At 42.4% G+C, this 17,240-nt stretch overlaps 1 protein-coding gene across 5 annotated transcripts in view; it reads left to right on the top strand.

Moving 5' to 3' along the window:
- Positions 1–17,240, top strand: part of TTC17 (tetratricopeptide repeat domain 17) — a 116,733-nt gene that overhangs the window by 82,623 nt on the left and 16,870 nt on the right. For all 5 annotated transcript variants that reach the window (XM_066363014.1, XM_066362987.1, XM_066362996.1 and 2 more), the window contains 3 exons: positions 4,505–4,764; positions 5,199–5,355; positions 12,554–12,674. In XM_066363014.1, the coding sequence (XP_066219111.1) occupies positions 4,505–4,764; positions 5,199–5,355; positions 12,554–12,674 (538 nt within the window). The remainder of the gene's footprint in view (positions 1–4,504; positions 4,765–5,198; positions 5,356–12,553; positions 12,675–17,240) is intronic.

Below are 17,240 nucleotides of genomic sequence, written 5' to 3'. Positions count from 1 at the left end.
TTCTGCTTAGCAGACAAGGCTTCCTTTATATGAATCTTCTTCCTGACTCTCCCAGACATTCTCAATGTGTCCTACCTTCCCTCAGTATCATTTTTTTTCTCAATGTGTCCCTCCTTCCCTCGGCATCATTTTTTTTCTCAATGTATCCCTCCTTCCCTCAGTATCTTTTTGTTTTTATCTCTAGAGAGAGAGGAAGGGAGAGAGATGAGAGGCATCAACTAGTAGTTGTAGCAGTTTAATTGTTCATTAATTGCTTTCTCAGTTGTGCCTTGACTTGGGGGCTCCAACTGAGCCAGCGACCATGGGGTCATGTCTATGATGCCATGCTCAAGTCGACGACCCTGCACTCAAGCTGGTGAGCCCGCGCTCCAGCTGGCAGCCTTGGGGTTTTGAACCTGGGTCCTCAGGCATCCCAGCTTGATACTCTGTCCACTGTGCCACCACTTGGTCAGGCTTCCCTACATAGCTTAGTTGCCAATACCATCTTTATACATTGTTTTTATTCTAGTTAATTTGAAATCACTGGTACCCGCATATACCTTCCTCTTGCCTGTACCTGTCTGTATGTACCTGGGTGTGTGACATGTGTATGTGTGCTCTCTTAGTGTCGTCCTTCTGGGGAGCACCCTCCTGGGCCTCTGTTCTGTCTAAAATCCTGCTTCACCGAGTCTACCTTCCCTTAGGGAGCATTTTGTGACTACAATCAAATATTTTTCCCCTTGCAAAAAATATCTAAATGTACTTGTTTTCTCATTATTCAACATATATTATTTTGTGTCTTTAACTTGATAATAAATTCATTTACTTCCTCAGGGCCAGATCCTTGGGTTCCTATTCCTTTTGTTCTTACCTATCTCGCTTATATGTGCAGATGGCCACATAGCAGTCTCTAAACAAATAAAGAGTGGTTTATTTTTCTTCTAACGCAGCACGTATATGTATTTAGTGTTATTCTTTAAGAATTGCTGTCGCCTCCCCTCCCCGCACTTTGAAAAGACCTGATGGCTGCCAGCAGCAGAAGCCTGTGGCAGGGTTCATAGTCCCTGTTGATTTGAATATTGGTTTTCATCAATGAAAGCCCTTTTCTCTAAGAACTTTTTAATAGTGATATCTATCACCTAATGGTAAGGGCACAGGGAAGCATTAACCTTTGGGAACTCTTTACAACTAAACAACATAAATGGCTTTCCAAATAGTAAGTAACACAGCATCTATGCGCAGCTCTAATTATACACTGGAGAATCAGTTACCTGTAGTCTCCCCTTGGCCAAAAGCCATATTTTTTAAAACCCATATTCTTGGCTATGGCCAAATTTATCCAAAAAAACAAAAACAAAACCCCTTTTCTGTTTCAACACCAGGTGCAAGGAATCCCATGGTGTCCATAGGAGAAGGAAGGGGCGGAAGCTAAAATAACATAAAGGATACTTAGAGACAACAGTGTTGCTACAAGTCCGATGCCAGGAAATTCCCTCAGTTGCTATTTGGGATCTTTATAGCAGCCCTGCCCAGCTGTTTTCCTGGGTGAGCTGCTGAGAAATTTGTAAATGACAGTTTGCTACTCATTATGCTCAAGTCATACCTACCTTTCTGTTGCTTGCCATTCATCTGGTTGACCATACTTGAACCATGACAAGGTACACCTAGAGTTTAAAAAGTTAGCAGGACAGAGGAAGGGCAGGCGGAGCAGATTCTCAGGAACTTCACAAACCAAATTATTTCTGAGTTCCTCATTCTGTGCCTGCTATATGGCCGGTAAAATGTTGAACATTCAGAACATAGTAACAAGATAGAAACTGGAAATGAAAACTCTTTGTAAACCCTGCATTTATACCACTGGACACATAATTTAGGCTAGAAAAGACCATTTTTATCTGAGTATTCTAAAGAAAATCTTTTGAAAACTATCTTACTTTATACTTGTTTCAGAACTGTTCACCACCATCATCATCATCATTATATTGTCAGTAGGAACCAGCAATTGATTCAGAAAGACTAAAAGACTTCCTTGAAAAGACAGTAGTACATTTTGTAGTCACTTGTTGCAAATAAAAAAGCCCTGTAGCCTGACCAGGCGGTGGCGCAGTGAATAGAGCGTCTGACTGGGATGCAGAGGACCCAGGTTCGAGACCCCGAGGTCGCCGGCTTGAGCGTGGGCTCATCTGGTTAGAGCAAAAGAAAAAAAAAAGCCCACCAGCTTGAACCCAAGGTCACTGGCTCCAGCAAGGGGTTATTCTGTCTGCTGAAGGCCCGCGGTCAAGGCACATATGAGAGAGCAATCAGTGAACAACTGGGGTGTCGCAGTGTGCAACGAAAGACTAATGATTAATGCTTCTCATCTCTCTGTGTTCCTGTCTGTCTGTCCCTGTCTATCCCTCTCTCTGACTCACTCTCTGTCTCTGTAAAAAAATAAACAACAACAAAAAAAAAAATTAAAAAAAAAAAAAAAGCCCTGTAGCATTTTCAAGAAGGAAGAACAGATTATTCTGGTGGCACTGACAGCAGACCTTCCCACCCTCTGGCATAGAATGGGGAGTGGGAGACAGATGCCACCAGAGTTAAGGGTGACACTGCATCTCCTGTGGGTAGGGCTCAAAGCTTATGTTATTAGGCAGTCCACTCTTTGTCGGAATACTATGAGTTTTTAAGATGAGTTACTCACAATGGCTGTACAGGCGATAAAGATGAGATTCCTGACTCTAGGCTTTTTTTTCCCATTGATTTGAGAGGGATTGGGGAGAGAAAGAAGCATCATCTCATTGTTCCACTTAGTTTTCATTTAGTTGTGTGCTCACTGATTGCTCCTTGTACATGCCCTGTCAAACCTACAACCTCTGGCATGCTGGTTTGGCACTTTATCCACTGAGCTACCTGGCCAGGTCCCTGACCCTGGCCTTTTTATCACCATGTTCTAAATCACTGAACAAGACAGCATTTCTAGTTGAAGACCATTGGGGTCACTTAACTGGAATCATGTGGACTAGCATTTTGTGAGCAGTCAGCCCAAGCCCTAAGTTATCAAGTAGGTACGTAGTACCAAAGGAGGCATTTCTTTTTGTTACTTGTTTTTATAGCCTCTCTACTTCCAAAAAGGATTAAAGATAACTTGCATGGAACACACAATATAAGATTCAGCCATTAATTCAAAGTAACATAAGTAGTAAAGAATTTTTTTTATAAAATAAGGCATTCTGTTACACTCAAAGTAATTTTCCCCCAAGCTTCCCAGGTGTCTAAGCATAGAGGGGAATTTGCAGGGTTGTGTAGCCTTCAATGTCTAACAATGGAAACATTGACTCCTCAGGAGAGAGAATCTTGACTAGGCAATTGTGCTGAAAACCTCCATGGGAGTCTTGACATAAACTGGAGCAACTGTTTCAGAAAAAAAAAAAAATACCGTTTTATTACTAGCATATTGCTATTTCTTCTATCAGCCATTAGTGAAAATGGGAACCTACCTGGGGAATTAGAATAACTTCCCATTAAACAGATCATTGTTCACATAAGGCAATTAGGCTATATGGTCTGGACATATAGCTATGATGTTTCATATGCTATTTGAATGAAGCCTAAAGGATCCCCACATTGCCCTGGCCGGATAGCTCTTTTGGTTGGGGCATCAGTCCAAGGAGCAGAGGTTGCCGGTTCGATCCCTGGTCAGGGTACATGCAGGAGCAGATTGGTGTTCCTGTCTCTCCTCTCTCTCTCTCTCTCTCTCTCTCTCTCTCTCTCTCTCTCTCTCTCTCCCTCTCTCCCCCTTCCTCTCTGGCTAAAATCAATACATTTAAAAAAATAAAAGAATCCCCACATTAAACAAATAACATAAATTTCATCTTTGCCATCTATGTCTTATATCTAGAACAAGTTGGTGTTTTTTGCAAAACAAAAGGAAAAATATATATATTTATATAGACTGGCCTCCTCTTGCTCACTAGGGACATAAACTGTGACAACCTACCCTCTAGCTCAGGGGTCCCCAAACTATGGCCCGCGGGCCACATGCGGCCCCCTGAGGCCATTTATCTGGCGCCCGCCGCACTTCTGGAAGGGCACCTCTTTCATTGGTGGTCAGTGAGAGGAGCATAGTTTGTTGATTTAAATTTACTTGTTCTTTACTTTAAATATTGTATTTGTTCCCGTTTTGTTTTTTTACTTTAAAATAAGATATGTGCAGTGTGCATAGGGATTTGTTCATAGTTTTTTTTATAGTCCGGCCCTCCAACGGTCTGAGGGACAGTGAACTGACCCCCTGTGTAAAAAGTTTGGGAATCCCTGCTCTAGCTCCTGCCATTATTCTCGGCCAGGCTTTGGACAAAAGCTACATGACAAAGATGGCATTTTATCATGAATTTTGAAGATGCCGAATGGTATTTTTATGAAAGTGGGCTAGAGAAGTGCCTCTAACCAGAACCAAAACTTTTCTCAAAAAACAAGGTCGGAGTCACCCAGACACTTGAATGGCTGCTAAGTAATTGTCCATCACATGCTGGCACTTGAATTTCAGATTTGGTGGTTGAAGAAAGCAACGGGTCTGATGAGATCGAGATTGCCGGTAAAACCAAAATGACAGAGGAGATCCTGGCCCTGGTGGACGAATTCGAGCAGACCTGGCCTCTGGAAGGTCTGGAGGGAGCGCTGGAGGTGAAGGGGCGGCATCTGGACGTGCAGGGGATCCGGGTGCTGAAGCAAGACCCCCAGGACGGCGTGGCCAGAAGCTCTTGCTACGGAGACTGCATAAGCGAAGATGACGAAGCAACAGAATGGGTAAGAGCTGCCAACAGTCCTTCCCAGACCGTAGCCCAGGGCTGCCTGACGCGTCTGCTGGGCGTGTGGCCCTGCTTGACGCAAGGCTGCAGCCCGCCTTCGCGTTGGCATGGACCGCAGGCAGCATCCATGTCACTCCGTCCCTCCTCCCTCCGGGCAGCAGAGGAAATGGGTGGGTGGGAGGCCGCTCCCAAAGCCCGTGGCTTTGAAACTACCCAGTGCCGACATCTTCATTTTCAGTCTCCTCGGTACCCCTTCAAGGCTAGGTTGCTATTTTTATTTCACTAAATTTTTTTTTAGACCTTTAAGAATTAAATGGAAGGAGAAAAGTGCACCTTAGCCCAGAACTGGTCTTCCGTAAAGCCCCTAGTATACAGCCACTGACAGATTTGATAGCTGGTCTCACTTGTCCCTAACATGTTTCCATTTCCCAGATCACGTTCCAGGTCAAACGCGTGAAGAAATCCAGAGGAGAGCATAAAAATCCTGCTAGGAAAAGGATAGAATCAAATCAAGTAGAAAATGTTGTACCTCGCCCCCAAACAAACCTGGAGATCACTGGCCCAAAGGTGGTGTCTCCGGGGCCACAAGGTAAATCTGAACGTTTAATGCGCCGGTTGCTTCTCTCTGTCTCAGTTTCACAAAGGGCATGTTGATTTACAGCAGATGAGCAGGTAATTGGGCTAAGTGAACAAGAAACCAGTCATTGATAGAAAGTTATTTTGACAGTTCCTCCACTTTTTTACCATTGGCTATTTGACTTATATTCTTATTCTCTTGAGCTTAAATAGGGTGAATACACCAGTTTTGCCATTCATTGCCACATACCTCATTTTCCTTATCTATAAAATGGAAATAGTAATTTGCATCCTATCTTATCAGGTGGTTGCGAGGACTCTAAGAGTTCGTGCATGTAAAGCGCTTTATGTGAACTAGGCACTTTGGGCTCAATACCTATTAACTAGCTAGTAACATTTTTGTGTGTCAGATGTCTCTTTAAGTATAAGAGAAATGCTTTAGAAGTATTGCCCAGGAAAACTGCATATACATCAAAATCTGACATGTACTTACAGGGTTCATAGTTGTTCCAAAATCCATCTTTGGACTCCAGGGTCAGGGCCGTCCCTGTAAGTCCAGCTGACTTTCTCTTCCAGCAATGAAGTAGTGGTGGTAGAATTTCTTTTAAAACGTACCTTTTTTAAAAAGAAATTTTCACTGTCTTGGACTTTGGAAATTCAAGGTAACTTCCTGAAAATGTCTCGTTTAATTTGGTGTGAGTACTTAACCCAACCTCAAAGCAGAGGGCACACAGTGAAATGGACTAAATCCCAAATGAACTGTTACTTGTGAAAAATAGTAAGGACACCAAAAAGGACATTTTGTATGACTGGAGTTAAAAGCATGAAGTAGCTTTACTGTTTAAGGAACACGGCATGTGTTAACACATACAAAAGAAAGCAATACTTCCTTTGTTGGGTTTGTCTTCTGTAGCCAGGAAAAAACCTTCCAACTGTAAAACATTATCATGGAAATGAACGCTACAATGGATTCAACAAGAAATGTAATAAAACCAGAAGAGAAAAAAATTCAGATGGTTATTTATATACATTTAAGGCGAAAAGGAACTTTCTAAGGCTGAAAGAAAGAAAACAATAACTCTCAGGAGAAAACATCATAAAATAGAAAGACAAAGGACTAAAACAGTAATTTTTTTGCAGAATATTTACAGAATATGTGATAAGGAAAGGATATCAATATCACTTAAAGAGCACCTACAAATTAATAAGAAAATATAGCATTTCAGTAAAATATGTGCAAATACATAGGCAGTTCACTAAATACACACACACATACACAGGGCCATTAAATATGTGAGAAAATGTTCAGCCTACTAGTACTCAAAAATGTGCAAATATAAACAGTGACATACCGTTGTTGCTTATCAAATTGTCTTTAAATGTGTAATAAACAGTGAGAATTAATAAAATCAATCATGAGTTCTGGGATAGTTTGACTAGATTTTCAGAATATTTAAAAATATACCAACAATTCTCTTCCCAATAACTTACACCAAGAAAATCATTGTACAACTGCAAAGATAGAAGTCCAAAGTTTTCAATTAGAGTTGCTAAATTAAAAATTTGGAAACAACCTAAAGGTTGGTAATTGCCTAAGTAAATGAGAGCATGTATACTGTGCAGGCACAATGTTTGCAATTTAGTAGGTGGACAAAAGCAGTTTATGAAATGGCACACAGGCGTGCCTCCTTTTACTGTGCTTCGCTTATTGTGCTTTGCAAATACTGTGGGCCTTCTTACAAACAGGAGCTTTGTGGCAACCCTGTGTTGAACAAGTGTGTGGGTGCCATTTTCCCAACAGCATTCGCTCACTTGGTTTCTCTGTCACATTTTAGTAATTTTCTCAGTATTTCAACCATTTTTATTATTGTCATGGTGGTGGTCTGTGATCAGTGATCTTTGATGTTCCGTTGGGGGTACCGTGAACCACACCCATATCTGACCGCAAACTTAACCAGTAAAAGTTGTGTGTACTGGCTGTTCCACCAACCGGCCGTTCCCCCATCTCTCTCCCTGTACTCAGACTTCCCTATTCCCTGAGACAATAATATTGAAATTAGTTCAGTTAATTAATTCTACAGTGGCCTCTAAGTGTTCAAGTGAAAGACACGTGACTACGTGTCTCTCACTTTACATCAAGAGCTAGAAATTTTTAAGCTTAGTGAAGAAGTCATGTCAACAGCAAAGATAGGCCGAAAGTTAGGCTTCTTGTGCTAAACAACCAGTGTGTGACTGCAAAGGCAAAGTTATTGAATGGAATTAAAAGTGTCAACTCCGTTGAAGACACAAATGATAAGAAAGTGCAACAGCCTTATTGCTGATGTGGAGAAAGCTTCAGTGGTCTGGATAGATGATCAAACCAGCATTCCCTTACGGCAAAGCCTCGTCAGTGCAGGGTCCTAACTCTCTTCCGTTCTGTGAATGCTGAGAGGTAAGGAAACTGCAGAAAGAAAATTTGCAACTACCACTACCAGAGGTTGGTTTGTAAGGTTGAAGAAGAGAAGCCATGTCTGTAACATGAAAAGCAGCAAGTTGTCCAGAAGATGGAGCTGAGATAATTCATGGAGGTGGCTATACTAAACAACAGATTTTCAGTGTTGGAGGGACAGCCTTTCATTGGGATAAGATGCCATCTAGGAGTCCCAAAGGTAAAAAGAAGTAAATGCCTAGCTTCAAAGCTTCAAAAGACAGTCTCACTTTCTTGTGAGGCACTAATGCAGCTGGTGACTCTAAGTTTAAACCAATGATCATTTACCATTCCAAAAATTCTAGAACCCTTAAGCATCATGCTGTCTGCTCTGTCTGTGCTCTGTAAATGGGAGAACAAAGCCTAGGTGGCAGCACATCTGTTTACAACATGGTTTACTGCATAGTTTATTTATTGACTATTTTAAGCCCACTGTTGAGACTTACTGCTCAGAAAAAAGATTTCCTTCAAAATAGCACCGCCCATTGGCAATGTACCTGGTTGCCCAAGAGCTATGTTGGAGATGCACAACAACATTTGCATCCCTGCTAAGACAGCGTCTTCTGCCACCCATGGATCAAAGAGTAATTTTGACTTTTGAATCTAATTATTTAAGAAGTACAATTCGTAAGGCTCTAGCTGCCATGATGGTAATTCCTCTGACGGACCCAGGCGAAGTAAATTGAGAACCTTCTGCAAAGGATTCACCATTAAGAGCATTTGTGATTCATAGGAAGAGGTCAAAATATCAACATCAACCGGTTTGGAAGAAGTCGACTTGACCCTCATGGGTGACTTTGAGGGGTTCAAGACTTCAGAGGAGGAAGTAACTGCAGCTGTGGTGGGAGCAGCCGAGAACTAGAACTAGAAATGGAGCCTGAAGGTGGGACTGAGTGGCTGCAGTCTCACGATAGAACTTGAGTGGATGAGGAGCTGCTTCCTGTGGGTGATCAAAGAAAGGGGCTTCCTGAGATGGAATCTTCTCCCGCTGAAGATGCCGTGAAGATTGCTGAGATGACAGCAAAGGATTTAGAGTACCACATAAACGTGTTGACAAAGCAGCAGCAGGGTTTGAGAGGACTGACTTCAATTTTGAAAGAATCTACTGTGGGCAAAGTGTTGTCAAAGAGCACCCATGCTACAGAGAACTCTTCTGTGAAAGGAAGAGTCAACTGATGTAGCAAAACATTATTGTCTCACTTTTTAAAATTGCCACAGCCCCCCCAGCCGGCAGGAACCCCCACCCTGAGCAGTCGGCAGCCGCCAGCTTCAAGCAGGACCCTCCACTGTAAAGCGTATGACTCGCCGAAGGCGCAAGGGATGGTTCGCATGTTTTAGCAATAATGCGTTTTTAATTCAGGTATGTTCATATTTTTTTTAGACAATGCCATTGCACCCTCAAGAGATAACAGTATAGTGTAAACATAACTTTCATATGCACTGGGAAACCGAAAACAATGTGTGGCTCCCTTTATTGCAATGTGTTTATGATTATGGTGGTCTAGAACCATACCTGTAAACTCCGAGGTATGCCTGTATCGAGGGAATATTTCAACTTTTGTGAAATAGTAAACATACTCTATTTTTACTATATTTTTCACATTTCAATATTTCTGCAGTTGAAACACATCTTAACATTGATGATGTCTTAAATAATAAATGACAATGTGCCCTGGCCGGTTGGCTCAGCGGTAGAGCGTCGGCCTAGCGTGCGGAGGACCCGGGTTCGATTCCCGGCCAGGGCACACAGGAGAAGCGCCCATTTGCTTCTCCACCCCTCCGCCGCGCTTTCCTCTCTGTCTCTCTCTTCCCCTCCCGCAGCCAAGGCTCCATTGGAGCAAAGATGGCCCGGGCACTGGGGATGGCTCTGTGGCCTCTGCCTCAGGCGCTAGAGTGGCTCTGGTCGCAATATGGCGACACCCAGGATGGGCAGAGCATCGCCCCCCTGGTGGGCAGAGCATCGCCCCTGGTGGGCGTGCCGGGTGGATCCCGGTCGGGCGCATGCGGGAGTCTGTCTGACTGTCTCTCCCTGTTTCCAGCTTCAGAAAAATGGAAAAATAAATAAATAAATAAATAAATGACAATGTTTTCTTCCTTAAATCATGTACAATAATGTGCACCTTAAAGTTTGTGACACCTTAAATTTTGTGAAATATGCTACAAAAAGAGCATAGAAATAAGCAGAGAAGAGAATGCACCAGTGTCATAAGTGATCATCTCTGGGTGCCCAAAGGGCTACAGGTGATTTTGTATTTTCTTCAAATGCTTTTCTATTTTCTAAGTACTTTATAATAAACCTATATTACTTTTACAAACAAACAAACAAAAATAACAAACTTTCTCATAAAAGGAATAATTAAAGCTCAGTATGGTTGAGATGATAGAAGAGCACTTAAGCAGTTTTATTGAAATCAAGCAGGTGGGCCAGGGAGGGCATTGAATACACTGGCAAGAGAGTTCATGGAACCACTTACTGTCCCTCAGGAGAAATGTCCTAGAGCAGGGGTCGGGAACCTTTTTGGCTGAGAGAGCCATGAACGCCACATATTTTAAAATGTAATTCCTTGAGAACCATACAACGACCCATGTACGTTAGGCATTATCCAATAAAAATTTGGTGTTGTCCCGGAGGAGAGCTGTGATTGGCTCCAGCCACCCGCAACCATGAACATGAGCAGTAGGAAATGAATGGATTGTAATATATAAGAATGTTTTATATTTTTAATGTTATTATTTTTTTTATTAAAGATTTGTCTGCGAGCCAGATGCAGCCATCAAAAGAGCCACATCTGGCTCACGAGGCATAGGTTCCCGACCCCTGTTCTAAAGCATGGAAGAGATGAGAAGAGACTGGAGAGGTTCAGCACCCCAGTCTTCAAATAAATAGGGATTCTGTCCACTCCAAGTGATAAGCTTCCTGGTGAATCCTGACAAAGTTCTAAAGCAAATTATTACACAGGTAGTTTGTGAGCCCACTGGAGGGAAAGTGGAAATCGTTAAGGGCCATTGTAGTTTCCTAAAAACTAACGAAACTAACAATGCATACCTAATTTCATTCTAGCAGGTGAGGGCTGCTGACCGAAGACCAGGGAAGTGCCGTAGACAGTAGACATGGTGGGATTGGGTTCCAGCAACACATTTAACAGAACCTCTCATCATATCCTGTGAACAAGATGGAGAGCTGGGGGCTCAGAGCCTCCCCACGGCCTGTAGGATACAGTCCAAGCTTCTAATGCAGTGTCCACGGCCCTGGATAGCCCGCCTCTCCCTACCCTCAGCATCGTTCTGTTCCCTCTGCCTGGCACGCCCTTAGGCCACTTCAGAGGTGCTAAAGTAGCTCTCGTCCTTAAACTTCAAACTCAAATGCCATCTCTTCCTTCGCACTCACAAGCAGAATAGTTGCTCTCTCCTCCCTTCAATTATTTGTACCTTCACTCTTAACATTTCTAATGATTTATTTGTGTTTACCTTCCTCATTAGACTGAGCACACAGTCAGCTTCTCTTATTGTTTCTCTCTGTATCCTTTGTGTCTTAACACAATTCCCAGCCCCTTGTAATAGTTGCTCAATAAATATTTTTAAGTGAATTCCTTAAACATAAAAGAAAAATCACTTTAATTGTGAAACTTACAGTTTAATTCTTTAAGTTATTAATTTAAACGGTTCATTTGAAACTCTTCCAAACTTCTTTTCTAGATGTAAAGCTCTTTCTGTACCACAAACAATTTTCCATTGTTGGTACATTCCTATGGTATAAAAGGAGCTGTGCAGAACCAAAGTTCTTCCTGTCCATTTGATTAAAACTCCTTCAGAAGAACCCTTCCCAGACAAGACTCGCTTCTGCTTTTTTTTCTTGGGGACTTGATCTGAGTGAAGGGCCCACACCCGAAGGGCAGTGCTGGTGAAGGGTGTCCGTCAACTAAGCTTGAAGACTCCTGTATGGCTTTAAATAGCATAGTGACTGTGGGCCTGCACATTAGTCAGCAGACTTGCATCTACTAGCCAGGTGACCTTAGGCAAGTCACATGCTGTCTTCTCCCCTGAGAAATGAAGGCTTGACTGGAAAGCACTGGGCGCAGGCCCTGGGCACACAGCGGGCGCTCTGGGGAGAAGCTCTGTTAGCATCATTAGTCCCACTCTGCAGCTGTTCTTACAGCAGTGGTTCCCTACCAGGAGTGATTCTGCCCTCCCAGCGGACGCCTGGCAATATCTGGAGACAATTTTGGTTGTCACATCTGGAGAGGGTGCTACTGCCATCTAGTGGGTGGAGGCCAGGGATGCTGCTAAGGGTCCTCCAGTGCACAGACCAGTCCCCACAGCAAAGCAGTGTCCAGCCCACACTGCCCATGGGACCAGGTTGAGAAACCTGCTTTAGAGAGATGTTTCTAGTTGTCTATAAAATCAAAATGTAGTGTGCTTGAAAATTAATTCTGGTCAAAATGTTAACATTGACGAATATCTTAACCCTTGTCTCATGTTGATTAGTCTCAAATCCAGTGAAGGACTGATTTATTTGGACTTAATTATCTATCTTTGAGAACAAGGCTTTACTCAGAGATGAGCTTTATTCCCATTGCTGTGAATAACAAGATTTTAATTAGTTCTCTCTATAGTAGAAGCTCTCAAGGCTGAAGAATGAGTGGCACCTGGCGGCACTAGTCTGGGCGCAGTGATCACCAGGGCATAAGACACCCTGGATTCTGTCCCTTTGCAGTTGTTTCACTGATGACATGTTTTTTTCCAGGAAAAAAGCGTGACTACCAGAGTCTGGGATGGCCCAAGCCGGAAGAGTGCGCCAAACTCCGCTGGGTAGAGCTGACTGCCATCGTGAGTACCTGGCTTGCAGTTTCGTCAAAAAACGTTGAGTGAGTATCTTAAACCTCTCCTTCCTTCATGGCATTCCTGTGCCAGTGACCACACCAGGCCTCAGACGGCATCAGGAATGCCCTTTGTGTCAGAAGCTATTAGAAGAGGCATTCTTCTTTATGTTGGTGGTTCAGCCTGATCTGTGGTGGTGCAGTTCATATAGCGCGTCGACCTGGAATGCTAAGGTTGCTGGTTTGAAACCCCGGCTTACCCAGTCAAGGTACATACGAGAAGCTCTAAATGAACAATTAAAGTGAAGTAACTATGACTTCGCTCCCTCTCTCTTTCTCTCCGTCTTTCTCTCTAAAATCAATAAATAAAGTCTTTAAAAAAAATAAAGGTGGTTCAGAGGATAACAACCACTGACCACAGCCCACAGATGGACTTGGCCAATTACACTGAACAGTGAATGTGCCCCCATTCTCAGTGCCTGTGCCCACACTTTTGTAACTTATCCAGATTTGCTTAGTTTTAACCAAAGACTGGACCCCTCATTTTTAAACCATAAAACCTGGGGTGTCTCACTCACATCATGTACTTAAAAAGGGAGTCGGAGCAAATCCAGATTTCCAAATGCCTTCCAAAACACAAGGTTGCCTCTGATAACTGCTTTCCCCCCTCAGACCCTCATTCTCTTTGCGAGCCCCTATTCTACCCTTGAATCGCTGGAGTTCCCCCGCCTTTCCCACTGCGCCTTCTCTGTACTCCCCCGCCAGACTGATTACTCACAGAACTTCCAGCACCACCTGATAAATGGGTGACCCCCAGTCTGAATCTCTAGCCCAGCCCCGTCTTCACTTCCCTCGGCCTCTCTATCCACTGTCTGCCTGGCCTCTTTGCCCAGATAGCTCTCAGGTGTCCCACGTGGAAACTAAACTCATCCTTTTCTTGGCCACTCGCCTTCTAAAATAATCCTCGTGGTATTTGTTTTCTATTTCTCATCCTTAGTCAATAGCTCCAGTAGTGCTTAGGCCACAGATTGGGGAGTCATCCCTAACAGTCCTCTCCCTTACACCTCGAATCCTGTCTGTGACCACTTCTTACCACTGTTACCCTCTCAGTAGTTCTCAGAACCATCTGCTGTTCTCCATCTCCATGTCTGTCTCCTTAAATCAGAACACCATCCTCTCCCCTGATATTCATTTAGTAGCCTCCTAGCTGGTCCTCTTGCTTGACCTATTCTTGATCCTATTCAATCCATTCTCTTCATAGTACTCAGAATTCTTTCTCAGTTATAAGTCAAATTATTTTTTTTTAATGGGGCGACATCAATAAATCAGCATACATATATTCAAAGATAACAACTCCAGGTTATCTTGTCGTTCATTTATGTTGCATACCCATCACCCAAAGTCAGATTGTCCTCTGTCACCTTCTATCTAGTTTTCTTTGTGCCCCTCCCCCTTTCCCTCTCCCTCTCCCCCCTCCCCCTGTAACCACCACACTCTTATCAATGTCTCTTAGTTTCACTTTTATGTCCCACCTACGTATGGAATAATGCAGTTCCTGTTTTTTTCTGATTTACTTATCTCACTTCGTATAATGTTATCAAGATCCCACCATTTTGCTGTAAATGATCCGATGTCATCATTTCTTATGGCTGAGTAGTATTCCATAGTGTATATGTGCCACATCTTCTTTATCCAGTCATCTATTGATGGGCTTTTTGGTTGTTTCCATGTCCTGGCCACTGTGAACAATGCTGCAATGAACATGGGGCTGCATGTGTCTTTACGTATCAATGTTTCTGAGTTTTGGGGGTATATACCCAGTAGAGGGATTGCTGGGTCATAAGGTAATTCTATTTTCAGTTTTTTGAGGAACCACCATACTTTCTTCCATAATGGTTGTACTACTTTACATTCCCACCAATAGTGAATGTAAAGGGTTCCTTTTTCTCCACAGACTCTCCAACATTTGCTATTACCTGTCTTGTTAAGAATAGCTAATCTAACAGGTGTGAGGTGGTATCTCATTGCAGTTTTGATTTGCATTTCTCTAATAGCTAAAGAAGATGAGCATCTTTTCATATATCTGTTGACCATTTGTATTTCTTCCTGGGAGAAGTGTCTGTTCATGTCCTCTTCCCATTTTTTTATTGGATTGTTTGTTTGTTTGTTGTTGAGTTTTATGAGTTCTTTGTATATTTTGGATATTAGGCCCTTATCTGAGCTGTTGTTTGAAAATATCATTTCCCATTTAGTTGGCTGTCTGTTTATTTTGTTATCAGTTTCTCTTGCTGAGCAAAAACTTCTTAGTCTGATGTAGTCCCATTCATTAATTTTTGCCTTCACTTCTCTTGCCATTGGAGTCAAATTCATAAAATGCTCTTTAAAACCCAGGTCCATGAGTTTAGTACCTATGTCTTCTTCTATGTACTTAATTGTTTCAGGTCTTATGTTTAGATCTTTGATCCATTTTGAGTTAATTTTAGTACAGGGGGACAGACTGTAGTCCAGTTTCATTCTTTTGCATGTGGCTTTCCAGTTTTCCCAGCACCATTTATTGAAGAGGCTTTCTTTTCTCCATTGTGTGTTGTTGGCCCCTTTATCAAAAATTATTTGACTATATATATGTGGTTTTATTTCTGGGTTTTCTATTCTGTTCCATTGGTCTGAGTGTCTATTTTTCTGCCAATACCATGCTGTTTTGATTGTCGCAGCCCTATAATATAGTTTGAAGTCAGGTATTGTAATGCCCCCAGCTTCATTCTTTTTCTTTAGGATTGCTTTGGCTATTTGGGGTTTTTTATAGTTCCATATAAATCTGATGATTTTTTGCTCCATTTCTTTAAAAAATGTCATTGGAATTTTGATGGGAATTGCATTAAATTTGTATATTGCTTTGGGTAATATGGCCATCTTGATTATATTTATTCTTCCTAACCAAGAACAAGGTATATTCTTCCATCTCATTATATCTTTTTCGATTTCCCTTAACAATGGTTTATAGTTTTCATTATATAAGTCCTTTACATTCTTTGTTATGTTTATTCCTAAGTATTTTATTTTTTTGTTGCAATCGTGAAGGGGATTATTCTTTTGAGTTCGTTCTCAAATGTTTCATTGTTGGCATATAGAAAGGCTATTGATTTCTGTATGTTAATTTTGTATCCTGCGACCTTACTGTATTGGTTTATTGTTTCTAGTAATCTTTTTGTGGAGTCCTTTGGGTTTTCGATGTATAGGATCATATCATCAGCAAAAAGTGATACCTTTACTTCTTCTTTCCCGATATGGATGCCTTTTATTTCTTTGTCTTGTCTGATTGCTCTGGCTAGAACCTCTAGTACCACATTAAATAAGAGTGGAGAGAGTGGACAACCCTGTCTTGTTCCTGATTTAAGGGGGAAAGCCTTCAGTTTTGTGCCATTTAATATGACATTAGCTGATGGTTTATCATATATGGCCTTTATCATGTTGAGATATTTTCCTTCTATACCCATTTTGTTGAGAGTCTTAAACATAAAATTGTGTTGTATTTTATCAAAAGCCTTTTCTGCATCTATTGATAAGATCATGTGGAAATTATTTTTTTTAAGGTGTAAGTAGAGGAGATAGGCAGGTTCCTATGTGCGCCCACACCTAGATCCACCCAGCAACCCCATTGTGGACCAATGCTCGAGTACCGAGCTATTTTTAGCGCCTGAGACTGATGCACTCCAGTGGAGCTATCCTCAGTGCCCAGGGCCACACTCAAGCCAGTCAAGCCACTGGCTGCAGGAGGGGAAGTGGGAGAGAAGGGGAAGCAGGAGGGGGAGAGAAGCAGATGGTCACTTCTCCTGTGTGCCCTGACTGGGAATCAAACCCAAGACGTTCATATGTGGGGATGACACTCTATCCACTGAGCCACTGGCCAGAGCCTCAAATTCTTAAAATGCTCTGATCATGTCTTACTGCTGTTTGAAGGGGTCTACATTGTAAAAATGTGGCTGCGTGCCCTTCCCATGCCTCCTCTGCCCCTCTTCCATCAGGACCTTCCCACCTGGGCTCTCCTTCGCCTGGGTTCTCAGCACCTTCCTCCCACCTGGTTAATGTGCACTCATCTTTCCAGTCTCCATTTAAGTCTTGCTTCCCCAGAGAACTCTTCACTAAGCGTGTCCCTCCTCCATGAGCTAGAGGACATGGGTGCCCTCCTGTGCTGTGGCACTGGCATTGTGCCGTGTTTTTATCTTTCATGATTTATCCTATCTGTAATAGTTAAGTTACTCACAGGACTGTGAGCACCATAACAACAGGGGCTGGGTATGGTTTGTTCATTATAATAGCCCTGGTGTTAAATAGCTAGAAATTAAATTTGGCAATGCCAGTTTGCCGTATTGGAATGTAGGATAGTGTATAACATTTAGCCTGTATATGGCAAGAACGTGACCACTTTTGAGACCATGAAGGGAAATACTAACATTTATCAATAGACAGCTGTTTTTTGTATAAAATTCACTATCTAAACTTTCTGTGGGGACAACTGTCCTCCTGTGCATAAAGGGAAAATAAAATAGGAACAACTTGTGGGTGTTGATCACTATCTATACCCTGAGAAAAGAAATCCTAGAAGAAAAGCCACCT

The sequence above is a fragment of the Saccopteryx leptura genome, chromosome 1 (assembly GCF_036850995.1).
Source record: "Saccopteryx leptura isolate mSacLep1 chromosome 1, mSacLep1_pri_phased_curated, whole genome shotgun sequence".
Classification (NCBI taxonomy): Eukaryota; Metazoa; Chordata; class Mammalia; order Chiroptera; family Emballonuridae; genus Saccopteryx; species Saccopteryx leptura.
Note: the sequence above shows the minus strand (reverse complement) of the source record. Positions and strands in the feature narration are given on the sequence as shown.